Source organism: Leucopleurus acutus (genome assembly GCF_964270905.1).
Source record: "Leucopleurus acutus genome assembly, chromosome: 13".
Classification (NCBI taxonomy): domain Eukaryota; kingdom Metazoa; phylum Chordata; class Mammalia; order Artiodactyla; family Delphinidae; genus Leucopleurus; species Leucopleurus acutus.
Genome location: NC_139155.1, coordinates 80,460,941 through 80,479,059, shown reverse-complemented (window position 1 = coordinate 80,479,059; position 18,119 = coordinate 80,460,941). Strand labels below are relative to the sequence as shown.

Below are 18,119 nucleotides of genomic sequence, written 5' to 3'. Positions count from 1 at the left end.
AGTTACTTAACGTTCCCATGCCTCGGTTTCCTTGTTGGTCAAAAGTGGAAAATAAATAGTAGCTTCTGGACTTCCCTGGTGGCGCAGTGGTTAAGAATCCGCCTGCCAATGCAGGGGATACAGGTTCGAGCCCTGGTCCGGGAAGATCCCACATGCTGCGGAGCAGCTAAGCCCGTGTGCCACAACTACTGAGCCTGTACTCTAGAGCCTGCGAGCCACAACTACTGAAGCCCACGTGCCTAGAGCCCATGCTCCGCAACAAGAGAAGTCACCACAATGAGAAGCCGCAACGAAGAGTAGCCCCCGCTCGCCTCAACTAGAGAAAGCCCACGCGCAGCAACGATGACCCAACGCAGCCAAAAATATAAATAAATAAATTAAAAAAAAACACAATAGCTACCTCAGTTGGTTCTTGTGACAACTACATGGTACAAAGTGCTTAGAGTAGTGTCTGACATAATGTAAGCCTTTAAAAAGCATCAGCTCCATTTCCATTTTGTTGAAAGCTGGTTATTCCAGACCCTGTTGCTTCTTTTCTCTGTCAAAGCTGTGCAATTTCCCTCCAGCTTGTTTCTGGAGCCCATTACACAGACCCAGAGGGTTATAAAAGGCAATAGAACCATGCCATTCATTAAAGGGCAACACCCTGACTTGCCTTTCTCCACTTCTTCCACGAGGGGGCAGCCCAGCCTCGGCGGCCTCACAAGCCACCCATACGAGGAGTTGGTTCAAATTCCTGTCCCCAAACATTCTCACATATTCCTTGATCGCTCATCATGATGGTTTAGAAAACAGAAGTTATGAAAATCCACGTACGCCCAGAAGGTATCTCACGAAGCTACGGACCCAGATGAAGCCCGGCTTGTGTGGGCGGCCTCCAGAGGGTAGCAAAACCAAGCGAAGGGATTCTCCCTGAGAGCCCGCAGCGAGCAATGCGGCCTCGCCCGCACGCGGATTGTGGCCCAGTGAGACCTGTTGCAGATTTTTGGCCTCCGAAACAGGAAGATAGTAAACGTGGACTGTTTTCAAGTCACCATGTCTGTAGTCTTTGTTACAGCATCGATCAGAAACAAATACACAGGGAGACCTACAAGAAAACTATTGTAATTGTTTAGATTTCTTGAGATGGCTCAAGAAATATTTTCCTTACCTACTAAATATTGGGATCTGTATTAGGTCTTCTTTCACCCTGGCCGTCAGGCCATTTGTCACCCTTACAGAGGCAGGACTTGTCCTTTCACGAATTCCTGTCAATATACTCACTCCAAAGCACAAGCAGTCCCCATACGTGGGATTCCATGTCACCCAGTGGAATCAACGCTTGGTGGCAGTGCCAGGAGCAGACAGCTTGGGAAAACGAAATGGCAGGGCACCTCGGTGAACCAGCCTATGACTGTGAACTGGGCAAACGCGCACTTGAACTGGAAGAGGGATAAAAGTTTTGACTGGACTATCGCAGATTTGACCTGGCTGCTCATCTGAGGTCTGGAACAGACAGGTACACAGATGAAACTCAGATGCCTGACACAAACACAAAGATGAAACTCAGATGCCTGGCACAAACAGGTGAAACTCAGATGCCTGACACAATAAAACACACAAAGGCAACTTTGTGTTTCCCTCTCCTGACCCCTGATAAATAAATCTCTGTTGGAACAAATAATCAATCAATCCATTGGAAAGGGGATCTGTTCTTTCTGTGGTTTCTCTAGGGATGATGGGTGATGCCTGGGTATCAGGCATCTTTGTATTTGCCAAATCGGAATTCAAAGTATCTTGGTCCAGGGGCCTATTTTTTTTTATATAAATTTATTTATGTATTTTTGGCTGTGTTGGGTCTTCACTTCTGTGCAAGGGCTTTCTCTAGTTGCGGTGAGCAGGGGCCACTCTTCATCGCGGTGCGCGGGCCTCTCACTGTCGCAGCCTCTCGTCGTGGAGCACAGGCTCCAGATGCGCAGGCTCAGTAGTTGTGGCTCACGGGCCCAGCTGCTCCGCGGCATGTGGGATCCTCCCGGACCAGGGCTCGAACCCGTGTCCCCTGGATCGGCAGGCAGACTCTCAACCACTGCACCACCAGGGAAGCCCCCAGGGGCCTATTATAGGGTAATTTCCCAGGCTCAAATATTCAACATCCATGAGTATTTTTTTAAGGATTGGTAGTAACCAATGAATGTGGACGCTTAGAATACTTTTCCTTTTTTTTTTTTTTTTTAATCAGCAGCCCAAGAGAGTTTCTTATATTTAGAAGCCTGGATCTAGGGTTACGTATCAAGATACACGCATAATGTTGTTCTGCTGAATGCAGCTGTCTCGTATGGGCCAAAGATAATTTGCTGATCCAGGAGCTGAGACCAGCGATTTTATGTCTGCATCTGCTTCTGCCCATAACTTGTGGGCAAAGACAGAGCCATTTCAAAGGCTGTAGCCCTATCAGCCTTAGCAATGCACAGAGCAGTGGCACAGGGACATTCCCTCCCTGAGGCTTTGCCCCTTGGATACAGCCAGTGCCCCCTCCTGCAAAGGGACTGCATGACACTGTTCCTTGCCTGTCTTAGCACTCTCACATTTCCTTCTAATTGTTTCTATATGTGCTTGTTCCCCACTAGCCTGATAACTCTTCCCAAGGGTCTCTTGTCATCCTATTGGAACCTCCAAAGCCTAGCCCAGCTTCTATGGCTGAACAGGTGCTCTGTCAATACTGGTCGGATGAGGAAATGGAGGAGAGTGACAGCAGAGGGGGCCAGGGTTTGAAAAGCTAGTAGATGACTTTTACCCTGCTTGTGACAGGCACTGTAAGAAGCAGCCTGCTTAATGCAGACTGGTTGTGTTTTGTTTTGTTTTGTTTTCCCCTGCTCAGCATCTGTCTCTCCTTCTGGTAAAAGCATTTTAGTTTTCCTTTGGGAAACCACCCTTCCCACACTCTCAATCCATAAAGTTTGGGTGGAGCTGACTTCACCCCCAGTTTTACTGGCTGAATCGTGACCCAGTTCTGCCCAAAGAGGGTACCACACAGCCCTGGACACAGCTTCCCTTTGTGTTGGAAAGGGTGGCCACCAGTGTTTGTTAATGGCTGGTATCCATTCTGATGGCTTGGTTCCTGCTCCAAATCAATTGTGCATTATTTCAAATTGAAACTTTTTTTTTTCCCCTTGTAGCTATTAGGGAAGAGTTACTTTATTTCCACAGGCATTGCTTAGCTGGTAGGAAGAAAGCTGAAGATGCCGGCAGCCACTGTGCCACTGTGAAACCAAAATGTACTCAGGAAGTTGAAGCTGAGAAATAGATAAGGGAGACGTTCTTAATGATGCTGAACACCAAGACCCAGCTATACCTGAAGCTATCCCTGGGATTTTCAATTATATGATCAAGTAAACTCTTCTTTCTGCAGCCTTTTTTTTTTTTTTTTTTTTTTTGGTCATTGGCTGCTGCAAGAGTCCCCTGGTCTTGGCCAATCTGTTTCCTAACTGTGCTTTTTGGAGTGGAGCAGGGGCGATCTCAGCCTTGCAGGAAGTCCCAGAGAAGACCGTCATCTCACTTTGTCAGTATTAAAGCTCGCTGCCAGGCCCCAGGGGCCCAGAAAAAAAATCAGACCCTCATCTTGATCCCAGAAATCTCAGTGGCTTTAGTGGCACCAACACTTTTAATGCCTCCCAGAAGGGCATTTCAGGCCATGAGTTAGATCTGAGTTGACGCCTCTCTAGCCCCACCCTGGGCCTCTCTGTGGTCCTCTCTATAGGCTGAGGCTGGGATGAATGAGCCCGTTTCGATTGTGGGAGTCTCTAGAAGGTTGGGAACCCCAAGAAAATACAATGTATACACCGTGGTAAACAGGTTTTCTTAAAACCATTTTTATTCTGCCTCTCAGCAACACTTCATTTGATTTGGGTAAAAGACCAGGGACTCAAATACAAACAAACAAAAAACAAGGTGTGAGAAACAGAAATCAGGATCCCATATACTGGAATGATGCCAGGATCTCTGTGTGCTGAGAACTGGTGTCCCTGATTCATGTCCTCCTGGGACAAGTGCTGGCTCGTGACGGACGTCTGGGAAAAATGACAGGTGGAATCTGGTGTCCATCAGTGTTTATTTTTTGCGAGGGTCCAGGATATTTAACAAACGCCTGAGATTCACAATATCTAAGAACAATGCTTTGTAGAGCACTTAGAATTTCCCTCCAGGGGCAATCATATCTATCATGGCGATGAATTCTCATAATAACACTCTGAGGTAAGGAGGCAGGCGTTCTTATCTCCATTTTCCAGATGAAGAAATGTGAGGCACAGAGGCTAAGAAACCTGCCTGAAATCAGCTTGTATAGCTGGTTAGTGGCAGAAAAGGCTTTGGAACTCAGGTGTTTTGACCCAGCCTCTTGTTCATTCACTTAGAATAAGCTGCCTTTTCTCTTGCTTAGGAAAGTTATTTTCACTATTTCTAATATGAGTGTTTGAAGTTATTTTTGACATATATACCTATCACCTGTTGTGTTAACCACTTAATATTTTCTTTGAGTCCACTTCCTTTTCTTAAGTAAATGCATTTGAACAGAAAACAATGTCCCTAAGTAGACAGCTATAAATGGAAGGTAATTAATAAAATACATAGAATGAAAACAAAACCCAGTAAGTTATTAAATTCTATCTAAACAAAAGCCTTTGAACCTGAGGCCTGCTCTTTCTTTATTAAGAAGGAAAAAGAACCAAAGGACCCATGGGCACTACACAGAGACTTTCTCTGAGCTGCAATCAGGATTGAGAAAGAATAGAAAAGGGCAAATGTTCTTTGTGATTCAGTGTCACTTAATGTCGTGGCTTTAAATGACTTGAAAATTATCTTTGTGTACCACCAGGTTAGCGTCTTCTGGAAGGCAGAATAATGGTGGCCTTCTTAAACCAGTATAGTCACACCTAAAGGGTTTACATTTGACAGAAAGTAAGTACCGTGGGTGGCATTTCCAGGTGGCCTCCAGGAAGATCAGAGGTCTTGCATGAGACTTGCTAAAGAGAGAAGGAGGGGAGAGAGAGCTTGAATAAAAGCACATCCTATAAACACAGCCAGTATATTCCCAAAACCGGGATGGGAAAGGTGGCCGTGTACCTAGAATTGACCACTAAGTACATTCTCAGAGTCTGAGTGAAAACTGTGGCTGTGGTCAAGTTCACCCGGGGTGGATGCAAGGAAGGGGTGGGTGGGAGGGAGTTACGAGAAGTGAGATCAAGACAGAAGACCAGAAAGCTCCTTCATCGGAGTCTTCAAAGACAGGATGGTGAACTCTGGGGAACTGACGGAGGAGCTACTGAAGACTGAAGCGAAGCTACAACATGTAAAAATAAAAGGAAACAATCCACAAATTCAGCTCTATTTGATGCCTTTAAACATGCTACAAATGTGCTCAACATCGCAAACACCAGCATCCCTTGCTCTTCCCAGAACCTCCCTCTCCTTCCGGATCTGGACCCCTCTCCCCCATTAAAAGTAATGAGATTTTCTGAGGCTCATCTCTGGAGAAGAGGAAAGGACACATGGACACAATGGCTTTTGATAAACTGAAACAGTGAGACTTGATTTGCTTTCTTAAAAAAAAACAACAATGACCCTGGCTGGCCTGGCTTTGCTGCCTGGTTTTCCTAAATTGTGGACATTTTTTTTTTCTTTTCGTTTTTAGTTCATTTGCCAGGGAGAGCCCTGGAGGAAAAGATCTCACAGTCTGAAGTCAAGGATCCATTCCTCAGAAACTCCTTTGGGGTGTGTGTGGATGAGGTCCATCCTCCATGCTGGCTGCTGGCTGCTCAGGCCCTGTGTGTACAAGAGATAAAGTGAGGGGCGTGGGGTGGAGGGGGGAGGGAGGAGGGAGGGAGAGAGGGAGGGAGGGAGGGAGGGAAGAAGGGAAGAGAGTGAGGGATGGAGGGAGGGAGAGAGGGAGGGAGGGAAAGGGGGGAGAGGGAGGGAGGGAGAGAAGGAGGGAAGAAGGAGAGGGAGGGAGGGAGGAAAGAAGGGGAGGGAGAGAGGGAGGGAGAGAGGGAGAGAGAAAGGGAGAGAGAGAGGGAGGGAGGGAGAGAGGGAGGGAAGAAGGGGAGGGAGGGAAGAAGGGAAGGGAGGGAGGGAGGTAGGGAAGAATGGGGTGAGAGAGGGAGGGAGGGAGGGAGGGAGGGAGGGAGGGAGGGAGGGAGGGAGGGAGCAGAGCCTGGTCACCGAGGGCTTCCGTCTTTAAGAAGTACTCTAATTCAACCAGTGCTGGTGTGGACGAGCAGGTCTGCACGCTGTTGAGTCTAAGCACTGGCTTCTTTTTGAGAAACATTTTATTTGGAAACATGTTATGTTTTAGGTGTGGCACATGCAGAAAAACCCAAACGATACAGATGTAGGCATACTCATGGTTCGTGAGTCTTTCTGAATCTTATTCTCCTCCTCAAGGGTTAGTAGCACTGTTAGCATTTGGGGTGCATCCTCCAGGCATTTTCCTCTACATTTAAATCCATAAATATTCACTTAGAAATTCGTTGTGTGTGTGCATGTGCATTTATTTATTTAAACTCATTCATTCATTTATTCAATAAATATTTATATGCCAGGCACTGCTCTAGGTGCTGGTGTTAATAACAATACCCAGCAGTTACTACCATGTGCCCAGCACTGTGCTTTATACAGTTTAGTCTTCACAGCCCTATGAGGTAGGTACTGTTTTATCTTCATTTTATAGATGAGACAACTGAGGCACAGATTGGTTAAAAGACGTGCCCAAAGGCACACTACTACTTAGATTTAAACCCTAATGGTCTAGCTTCACGGGAAGCACCCTTAAGTGTTATGCTCCATTGTTATGGGCAATGACAGAAATGAAATGAAAATGTTCCTGGAGTTTTCATTCCAGTAGGAGGAAACAGACCATTTTATATATATATAAAATATATATTTTATATATTTATATAAAAAATTATATGCATATATAAAACTTGTCAGGGAGAAGTAAATACTAGGAAGAAAAGTAAACTTGGTTAAGGGGACACAGGGAAGAGACGTGGGGCTGTGGGTGTTATTTTAGAGAAGTTGGTCAGGGGCAGCCTCTCTGCTAAGTAACATATGAGCAAGCATCTCAAGGAGAGATGGGAACAAGCCATGTGAATATTGAGAGGAAGAAAATTCTAGGTAGAGGGGCCAGCAAGTGCAAAGGCCCTGCGGCATACTTCTGTTGCTCAAAGAAGAGAGAGGAATTCAATGTAGCTGAAGTGGAGGAGTGAGGGGGAAAGTCCTGGGAGATGAGGATGGAGAAGCAGCCACCAGATCCTCTGGGGCCTTATAAAGCCACAGTAAGGGAGATACTTCCATGTTTAAACTGCAGTGTATTATTCCATCCTATGAATGAACCACTGTGTATTTAACCATTTTCCTGCTGCTGGACATTTAGGTTGTTTCAAGCTTTCCCCTATTTCGAACGGAGCTTCAATAAACATCATTGCACAACCTTGATTCTCATCCCTAGGCTGCAGGTCAGAATCATCTGTAGGGCCCTAAAACCTACCAATGCCCTGCCCTTTCACTGGAGATTCTAACTTAACTGGTCCAGGGTGCGCCCTGGGCATTGGTGATTTTAATGTGTAGGGAGGAGAACTACTGTTTTACATGCCTTTTTGTGACACTGAAAAGCAGAGTTGCTGGGTGGGCGGGCACATAAATTTTAAAGTTTAATAGATACAACCAAATTGATCTCCCAAAAGACTGTCCCAATTTACTGTTCCACCGACAGTGTGGTATCCAATTCTTCACACTCTCACCCACCTTGACATTATCCATCTTTTAAATTGTTTCAATCTGGCAGACAGAAAAAAAAATTATTTTTATATATATATATATATATATATATATATATATATATATATATATATATATATAAAAAAGAGTATTTTGTTGTTGCTTTAATTTGTGTTGCCCTGGTTACTGAAGAGGTTGAACATCTTTTTCTTTCCTTTATAAAAATGTCTTTCTCTTAAAAACATTTATTTTTTTGAACATGTTTATTCTGATGTTTTCATCAATGTCCCACCAGCTTACAAGCTTTTCAAAGCAAAAATCTGTCCATTGTTGATGACTTAGGTCTTACTTGTCTTTACTGCAACTCATCTGAACCAACAAAGAAAGCCCTTCTGATCTTCTGGAAACAGGTAACGTTCCCCATTTTTCATCATGGAATCATAAAAATTCTCTGAAGACACATCCTGCGCGAAACAATCAGCAAGAAGCCTCACACCGGCCAATAATACAGGGAATAAGAGAGATTTGCTTTTATGTTTTTGCAAGACCAAGTCCTTGCTTCTTATCCCCCTTGAGATGTAGGCTTAAGTATATATGTAAGTAAGTATATGCCTACTTCTCTTCTAACGCAAAGGGAGGATATTTTGAGGTCAGGAAAGGACCTTTCCAGTCTGTTTGTGAGACGGAAGCTTTGCCGTACAGAATGCGTTAACATGTACTAACTCTGAACCTACTAATGGGAGAGAGTCGTGGGATCCTTAAATTTAGAAGTCAAGTTCTTCCTTAATGGAACTCTGGAACATGAAATTTCTTATTGCTAAGAATGACAAACAAACATTTTTAATACATGGTGGGAGTGTGCCTAGCTGTTTAGGTACCTACAAGAACACCCAGAGATGTAAGGTCGGTGGAATTGCAATATATGTGCCTTTACAGAAATCAACTATGCATGTTCCTCAAAGAGAAAAAAGCAACCGTTTAAATGGAGCTTCTGGCCACCAGGTCGCTCGACACTTATGAGTATGAATGGGTACAGGGCTCCCACTGAGCTCGGGACGTGGTTCCAGTGTTTAAACATACAACACAAACATCTCTGCTGAATCTGTCACAGGTGAGGCCTGTGCTTTGTGAAACATGACTACAACAACCTCACTTGCCTGAATCCTCAGACACCAGCAGAAAGTACAACTCTGTAGACTTGCTGACGTAGGCTGGGCATGGGAAGAAGCGGGATCAAGAACTAGACGGCTGCAGTATTTAAACGTCTCACCTCTGTGATCCATTCCTCCACTTTCCCTAGTAACCTGCGGGCAGCGGACTTTGTAACTGCAAGAGACTGCAAGTTTCTGATTCCATTTGGACCAGAACACTTCTCTTCTGACGGCTCAGCATTCTATCCCAAACTGTTGACTATTTTAGTTCAACGATTCCCAGTTCTAACGGACCGCATGTCACGCAACTCTTTCTTTGCTCTGAGCTCCATGTGGCTCACACAGACAACCTGTAAAATTAGGACGAATGATGGAAAAAGAGATCATATTTGGGGTTACCAGAGGCAGGGGTTGGGGGGAGGGAGAGTTGGATGAAGGTGGTCAAAAGGTACAAACTTCTAGTTATAAGATAAATGAGTGCTAGGGACGTGACGTACGGTGTGATAAATATAATGAGTGCTGCCGCACGTTACATATAAGAGTGGTTAAGACAGCAAATCCCAAGAGTTCTCATCACAAGGAAAAATATTTTTTTCTATTTCTTTAATTTTCTATTTACATGAACTGATAGATGTTCACTAAACTTACTGTGGTCACCATTTCATGGTGTATGTAAGTTAAGTCATTACGCTGGACACCTTAAACTTACACAGCACTGTATGTCAATTATATCTTGATAAGACTGGGAGGAAAAAAAATTAGGATGAATGAGACTTTTTTATGAGTTTGGATGAAGAGACTATCACGACCTGAGTCTATTCCGAGAAAACAAACTACCCGAGATTCCAGTCACTTGAGGGACAAGAGATTGGTTACAGTTTTCTTAATAAGGATAAGGAATACTTTTTTGAAAGGCAGAACTTCACCATTTTTAAAAGGCAATAGGTGACTTCAGACAGTTTTTTTTAATGAAACGCAGAAAACTGACATATTCAAACCTTTCGGTCTTATCTCTAGGGTAGTTCTTCTCTAAAGTCAGATTTTCCCAGCCCCTCCAAGGAAGTCCTTGCTGCCTTTTAGATTGCTACAAAAGAGCCTCTCTCTGCGGGTCCGTCTCCTAGGCTGTAAAATGACCCCCATCCTTGGCCTTGAGTTAGATATAACATGTTAGGATGACAAGTTTGCTGAGGTAAATGAAAACTGACCACTCTGTTAACGGCTGGCTACTGTTAGTGCCTCTGCCTTTTAGATTTGGGAGGGAGAAAGTTTGGTGCGTTCTGATCGCCTGCACCAGAGCCCTAGGGCAGGAGAGGGGAGCTTGGAAATGCAGATTCTTGGTCCTCGCTTCTGGCTTTGTGAGTTGGAATCCTCTGAGGTAGGGCTCCGACGATGTCCACCTCTTTTAAAACTCCCCAGGTAACTCTTCTGCAGCCCAAAGCTTGGGAACCTCTGCCTTAGCAATTCCACATTGCCATTCAGTTCCTGCATTAAGCCAGGCTGGGAAATTTTATTTCTAAGGATTACTGAGAAATCGGCCTTGTTACTGGTCTTAACGGAAGATAGAATTGATTTCATTCACTGAGGCCTAGTTTCTTGCTGTCTCTTACACTTACATACACACACACACACACACACACACACACACACACAAACACACACACACCCCAAAGCCTTTAAATTTGAGTGTCTCCATGGGATTCTAACTCTGGAAGACATTTTTGCTTTCTTTGATAACACGAAGAAAAAGCATCTAAAAGGAAGCTGACCATACAGATGTGGGGAAAATTCTGTCCTCACTTTATAGAGAGGGAAATTGAGGCACAGAGAGTTTCATGACACGTCCGGGCGGTCTGCGTGGTAGAACTAGGATTTGAATCCTGCTGCGGGCCAGGCTCTAACAGCTGTGAAACACTTCCCCTCAGGGAGAAGGGGTGGAGAGGGGACTTCCTCTCCTGTCCTTTACTACTACTAACAAAACCTCAATCACAAGCATACAAACATCAATGCTTTATCTCCAGATAGAAACATTTATATTAAGAATGGAGAAAGTCCCCATACATGAAGACTTCTGCGTCCCTAGTAAAACTTCTTGCATGGTGTCTAATAGGCAAACTGAACTCTGAAAGCCAAACTGTTCCCCGGAGACTGCAAAGTAGCTGATGTCCAGGCTGCAGGTGCGATTTTTGTGTTTTTTGTTTTGGGCCCTCACCACGTGTTTAAACGATGTGAACTGGTTGTCAAAATCTAAAAATCCGGCTTCCCTGGTGGCGCAGTGGCTGAGAGTCCGCCTGCCGATGCAGGGGACACGGGTTCGTGCCCCGGTCCGGGAAGACCCCACATGCCACGGAGCAGCTGGGCCCGTGAGCCATGGCCGCTGAGCCTGCGCGTCCGGAGCCTGTGCTCCACAACGGGAGAGGCCACAACAGTGAGAGGCCCGCGTACCGCAAGAAATAAAAAAAAAAAATCTAAAAATCAGGAGATTTTAAATGAAGACCGAGCTTTTCAATGTCTTCTGGAAAATGGGCCCATGAGATCTGCATTCCAAGCGGTGCCAAGTAGCCGGAGCAGAGTGCTGGCTGCTCCCTATAAACTGCACTCTCTCCTCGCACCACCGCCCCCACTGCTACCTACTGTCCTGCGACCAGGCTGCTTCACGCGTGGACATTCCCTGCCTAACCCCTGCAGCCCTTTGATTTTGCTACCCTGGGCCCTAACTCATCCCATTCTAGGTTGGTAGGTTGGAACCTCACCGCATCAGCACCATATAGATAATTCTAGAGTTAGCCACAAGGTGAGTGCCGTCCACTGGCCTTTGTTAGTGGATGTACTAGAAGGGACGTGCTAGCTTAGAGGCTGCATGGTGTTTGGCCGAGGACAGTTTCCAGAGCCAGATTATGCCGGGCTTAACACCCACCTTTACAACTTATTAGCTGTGAGACAGCAGGCAAGTCACTTCACTTCTCTGAGCCTCAGTTTCTTCATCTGCAAAAATGGGGATAATACTACCTACTTCATGGGGTTGCTGTGAGGACTCGGTGAGGGTTAATTCATATAAGAGCTTAGAACAGTATCTGGCATATGGTAAGTTCTATGTCAGTGTCAGCTGCTATTATTATAACCACTTAGCTCAAACACCGATCTGGGCAGTATGTATTTTCACAAGTCCCCAGGAGTCGGGCCAGGACTTGGCCTCGTTCCCCTGGAACACCGTCCTTTGAGCTCGGCTCATATGTACAAAGCCTTGAACTCTATTTAGTAGCATTTTAAACTCTGATGTCCTCCCCCAGTCATGTTGACAACCGTAGTAATAATAGAGCAAATGGTTTGTATTTTTTCTGTACTACTAAGGAACAGATGCCAACCTATACACATTCTCATTAGCCTTCACGACATCTTTATTAAATGGGTGCTACTATAATCCCCAGTTGACAGAGGAAGAAACTGAAGTTGAGAAACGTAAGCAGTTGGCTGATGGTCTCACCGTAAGTAAGTGGTAAAGGGGGTACTTGTGTCCAGGAAGTCTGGTCCCAAACCCGCACCATTAACTCCACAGCTCACAGCCCTGTGCTCACACACACAAGCACATCACGCTTTCCTTAAGAGGGAAGTTGGTGTGTTCACATCTATCTTTCAACTGTCTTTTCCTTCATAAGCCAACATCATCAATTTGCCATCTTGCAGGCAAGAAAGTTTGAGGTTCCTTTGGTATTTTAGTGTCCTTTTCTCCTCTCTTTGGCCAAAGCCATCTATTTTTTTCCTTTATGACTCTTTGTATTTTGACATCTCCCCCCTCCATCCAACTGCCCGATTGCTCATGGATTTGGCTTGCCTGTTAGGAAGCTGACCTACTGTGACATCCACTACACTCTTGGTTGCCAAGGTGGGGTTGGCTGACCTGGCAGGCTAAAGAGTGTGCCGCTCCTCTCTTATCCACCCAGTGGGCCCTTCCTGAAACCAAGTCAGAAAGACTGATCTTCTCAGCTTGAGGGAAATGGTGTAGGAGGAACAGTGCTGCTCTGACAGAAGAGTGAAAGGATTTCTGAGTTCTTATCTGTTTTGCTAGGAGTTACGCAGTGAGACAGAGATGAATCTGTACTTGCCATTTCCAGGTCTTGGTTGTCCATCACACTACCTTGCCCCCTGGCAAACCTCTGATGGAAAGTATCATTGATTCTAGCAGAGGGAGCCCATCTCAGCTGGTTGGAGAAATCAGAATAAATTTGTCCAAATCCAGAGAGAAACATCAACAGCACCCATCTCTTTATGAGATGAGAGCTCACTGAAAATACCAAACATCTGTGGAGACCCTTCTGCTCTTAAACTAAGAACAGTTAGGCTAGTTGGATGCAATGTCATGTAGCAAATCATTTAGCAGATTAGATGCTAAGGCAGAGCAAGTAATAACCTAAATATTCCACTTACTGCCCTACAGTTCTCACTCTCTTACAGTTTGGTCGAACTATGTGACTGGTGTTAGCCAATCAATTATGAGCCTAAGTGACATGTGTCACTCCAGGGCTGAGGCAGTGAAAACCCACGTGGGATTCTCTGGTTTTTCTGTCCCCTGTCTTAGCTTGAGAAGCCCTCATGCTCTAGATCAGAGGTTGGAGAACTATGGCCCATGGGCCAGCTCCCTGTTTTTATAAATAAAGTTTTATTGAACACAGCCACACCCATCCATTTACAGATTGGATATGGCTGCTCCTGTGCTAAAATGGCAGAGCTAAGTAGTTGCAACTCAGATGCTGACAGTGGCCTAAAATATTTACTATCTGGCCCTTTAAAGGAAAAGTTTGTTGACTCCTGTTTTAGAAAGAGCAGCTATAAGATGGTGGAGTTTCAGATAGCCTGGACCCTGAGTGACTGTGTGGAAGAGAGACCTTCCGCAAACCTACAAGGCCCATGGAACAGCAGTGAGGAAAAATCAAAACCTTTTGTTTGGGATTGTTTGTTACTAAGCACAATCTAGCCTATCCTAGATGATTCCAGTGGACATTCAAGAAAAGGCATTTTAGGGGACTTCCCTGGTGGTCCAGTGGCTAAGACTCCATGTTCCCAATGCAGGGGGCCTGGGTTCCATCCCTGGTCGGGGAACTAGATCCCACATGCTGCATCTAAGAGATCACATGCCACAACTAAAGATCCCGCATGCCGCAACTAAAAGATCCCACATGCCACAACTAAGAGTTCACATGCCATAACTAAAGATCCTGCATGCTGCAACTAAAAGATCCCGCATGCCACAGCTAAAGATCCCACATGCTGCAACTAAGAGTTCACATGCCATAACTAAAGATCCTGCATGCTGCAACTAAAAGATCCCGCATGCCGCAGCTAAAAATCCCACGTGCCGCAACTAAGACCTGGTGCAGCCAAATATATAAATTAAAAAAAACAAACAAAAAAGAAAAGACATTTTACATTGGGAGGGATTAAAAAAGCCCACTTACTTTCGTGCGAAGTGAACTGCACAAGAAATAGCAATGATGAGAAGGCCAATAATGATGGAGGCGAAGGCCACCCACTTGGCATTCCTCCCAAGCCGCTTGGATCCTTCGATGTCTCCATCATTGTAGCTGTTCAGAGACTGGAGGACACAAGGGAAGAGCTGGTGATGACAACCCACAGGGAAAGATATGGCTTCCCAGGCTGATCTGAGCAGGTGGCACGGTTACCACTTCCTCCAGGAAGTCTTCCCTGAACTCCCAGTCTGAGTTAACTTCCTCTTCTGTATTTCCTGATTACTTTCATCTTAATATTTACTGTAGCATATTGAACAGACTGATTTGGCCTCTCCCATTAAGTGCTTTGTGGGCAGGGACCATTCCATCTTGTTCAGCACAGTATACCAATGCCCAGTGCAATATTTGTCATGTAGAAGATGCGTGATAAATATTTGTATGATGAAAGGATGAATGGGTATATCTGTCTCATCCACTAGAAGAGGGGTTTGCAAATTATGGCCCATAGGCCAAATCCAGCCTGCTGTTTTTATAAACAAAGTCTGTACGGAATGCAGTCACAACCACTTGTTTACTACTGTCTGTAGCTGCTTTTATGTTACAACGATGGAGTTGAGTAGCTGGGACAGAGAGCATACTGTCTACCAAATCCTAAACTATTTACTAGTTGGTCTACGACAGAAAATGATTGCCCGTTCCTACACAAGAAGGTCAGGGACATTGGCTGAACTGTTCACCTCTTTGCCCAAGCCAAGCTGCCATTCATCTGGCACCTACTCATACAGCTTTCCCAGCTGTTAAAATACTGGAATACTTTCGTACTGGTTGGTAAACAGCAGCTACCCGTCCGCAGTGTCCCAGCCATCCTGGCCTCTCCTCTGAGTTTCCCCAGGCTTCCCCATGATCCAGCAACTGCAGGGTATCACTGGGCTCAGCAGATTATCCTTGTGCAAAGGCCCAGAATCAGATTCTGTGCCCCTTTGAGCAATGTCTGGGCCATTGCAGGGACTCAAGAAATATGTATTGGCTGAATGAATACATCCATTTCCCTAAAGAATATGAGTACATTGAGGGCATCTTGGAGTCCCAGGCAAAGTAGAGGTGCTCAGAGAATCCTTGCTGCTGAGCTGGAGGCCAGATGCCATTCTTCTCTCTTCTAATAAGCTCTCTTTATCGTAACTCCCATTGCTGAGAATTCCCCAAAAGTCATGCTGCAGCCCAAATAAGACCGGAAATATGCACTTATAAGTTAGGGACAGAGTGACCTGATCCAGGCCGTGAACTGTAGGCTTCCGTGGGAACTCTATTCTTGATCCTGAAAGCTCAGCCCTTCAGTAATAATCACCCTTCTTCATCGACGCTTAAGGGGAATGAGGCATATGCAGACAATTACAAGCCAGAGAAGCACCCAGTATACCACAGAGCTTTCTGCTTCCAGGACCTTCCATTAATGCTTGGACCCGGCCACCTTAGTCAGCAACAGGCTGGGAGATTCGCCTTTCCCAGCGAGTCCTGCTTTTAGGCCTCTTGTGTGAATGGGAGTGAGAACTTGCAACGATGCCAGGGACTGCCAGCAGGGTGAGCTCCAGAATTCTGTACGCTGAATTCTTGGAGTTCTTAACTCTGGGTGCCCATTAGAAACACTTGGATAGTATATTTCTAAAAAATACAGATAGCTGGGCCCTATTCTGCAGAGACTCTGATTTAACTGGTGCAGGAACCAGACACGAGTTTTTTTTAAATTGTGGTAAAATGTGCCTAACATAAAATTTACCATTTTTGGTGTACAGTTCAGCGGCACTAAGTACATTCACACTGTTGTGCAAACATCACCATAATCAATCGTCTCAAACTAAAACTCTGCACTCAATTCAACACCTACTCCTCATTCTTCCCACCCTCCAGCCCCTGGCAACCGGCATTTTATGTTGTCTCTATAGATCTGACTATGCTAGGGACATTATACGAGTGGAGTCATAGAATATTTGTCTTTTTATGCTTATTTCAATTAGCGTAATGTCCTCAAGGTTCATCCATGTGGTAGCATGTGTCATAATTTCCTTCCTTTTTAAGGCTAACATTGCATTTTATGGATAGAGTACATTTTGTTTATCTACTTATTCATTGATGGATACTTGGGTTGCTGCCACAGTATTTGGCAGTCTCAGGACTGAAAAGCTTTGGTCTAGAGAGCTATCCTTAACACCCTGCAAGGTCAAGATGCTTACCACCTTAAGATTTAACCCAAGGAAGTGTGTCACAGAGTATGGGCTCTAAACGCAGAGAGATCTGAGTTCAGATTCCACATCTTATCAGCTGTGAGAATTAGAGCAAATTATCAAGCTTTCTAAGCCTTGGTGTCCTCATCTGTAAGTTGGGAGCAACAGTAATAACACCTCCTCCCTATGAGAGGTGCTAATGAGTTAATGCAGGCAAAGTGGTTAGCATCGGTCCAGGACATAATATATGCTCAATACATGTTACCTTTTATTGTGAATTGCCACTGCCTGTTTTATTCTTCTTCTAAAGCTGAGATCCTTGGTGTGCGATAGAATCATCTGGGCTACTTATCAGAATTACAGGTGATCAATCTCTACCCCTTGACAGAATAGAATCTGGGGACCCAAGTTTGGGAAACTTTGTTTTAGAGGCTTCACAATCAAAGTCGGTGCATAGAATCCTAGAACCCCCAATTGTGAGTTCATGATCAGTTTAAAATTATGTAGATTCAGACTCTCCCAAAATGATCACTATTCTATCATGCTACCTTGGAAAACCCAGTTTTCAGATTAGTTCTGGTGATGTTTGTGTTTTGCTGTAACCAGAGAAAAAATAATGAGACACCCCCCGCCAATCTCCCCACAAACATTGCCAACTCTTGGCTGTTTGGAAGAAAAGCCAGTTTCATGTTCTCAACAGCAGTGACAACGGAAGTGGGAAGAACAGCCAGTGTGTGCCATGTTGAAGGGTACGTCTACATCTGTGCATTGCCCATGAGCACAGGTGAGATGGTGGCTACCCAGGCCACTTGACTTGTCTGCTGCAGGTCAGAAGAGTCATGCTGGTGCCTGGTTAAGGGGGATTTGAGCGCAAGACATGAGCAAATCCTGCCCAACCTTCATCACCTGTTGCCAGTCTGGCATCCTGTATGTGACCCTCCTCTCTGCAATTCACCATCCCTCTGGGGCTCATAAGGGAGATGTTGAGTCATTCCAGGAATGGGTCCATGGTTAGCTTGAAAAACAGATGAAAAACCTCTTTCAGTATTAACTGTGGACTCTTTTCTCCCCAGGAGTCCTCTAATGAATCCGTTTCTTCCTCTGGTTCTTGAAGAAGGGGCTGCCCATGGGTAAATCTGCTGGGTAGATGTAAGGATATGGGGGGAGGGATGAGGGTGGGATATTTTAGAACTCCCAGATTTCTACTCTACAGGACTTCACTGGTGTGGGGCTTGCGCTTCAGGGTCATCATCTAACAATGAAGCAGGAAAGGATTAATTACCCCCCCTCCCCAATTCATTGGCTGTAATTCTTATCTCTCCCAACTGGAATTGCATATTAAGTGTCTCCTGGCAGATGCTACAGACTGAAGTGGTAGAAATGGCTTTTAGAGAAAATGCATGGTTTATAAATCTTTTTCTGAAGAGCTTAAAAAGCAAACTATCCCATCTGCTGTGGAAGAACTAGAAAGAAACAAGGGATGGCTTCAATATTTAAAATTTATATGATCTTCTTAGTTCTTTCACAAATTATGAATG

At 45.0% G+C, this 18,119-nt stretch overlaps 1 protein-coding gene across 1 annotated transcript in view; it reads right to left on the bottom strand.

The window, feature by feature from the left end:
* Positions 1 to 14,090: 14,090 nt before the first annotated feature.
* The window catches only part of TMEM233 (transmembrane protein 233), a gene marked incomplete at its 5' end in the record, with an annotated part of 31,158 nt that continues 27,129 nt past the window's right edge, over positions 14,091 to 18,119 (bottom strand). The window contains one exon of the mRNA XM_082852617.1: positions 14,091 to 14,487. Within this exon, the coding sequence (XP_082708743.1) occupies positions 14,347 to 14,487 (141 nt within the window). The 3' untranslated portion in view covers positions 14,091 to 14,346. The remainder of the gene's footprint in view (positions 14,488 to 18,119) is intronic.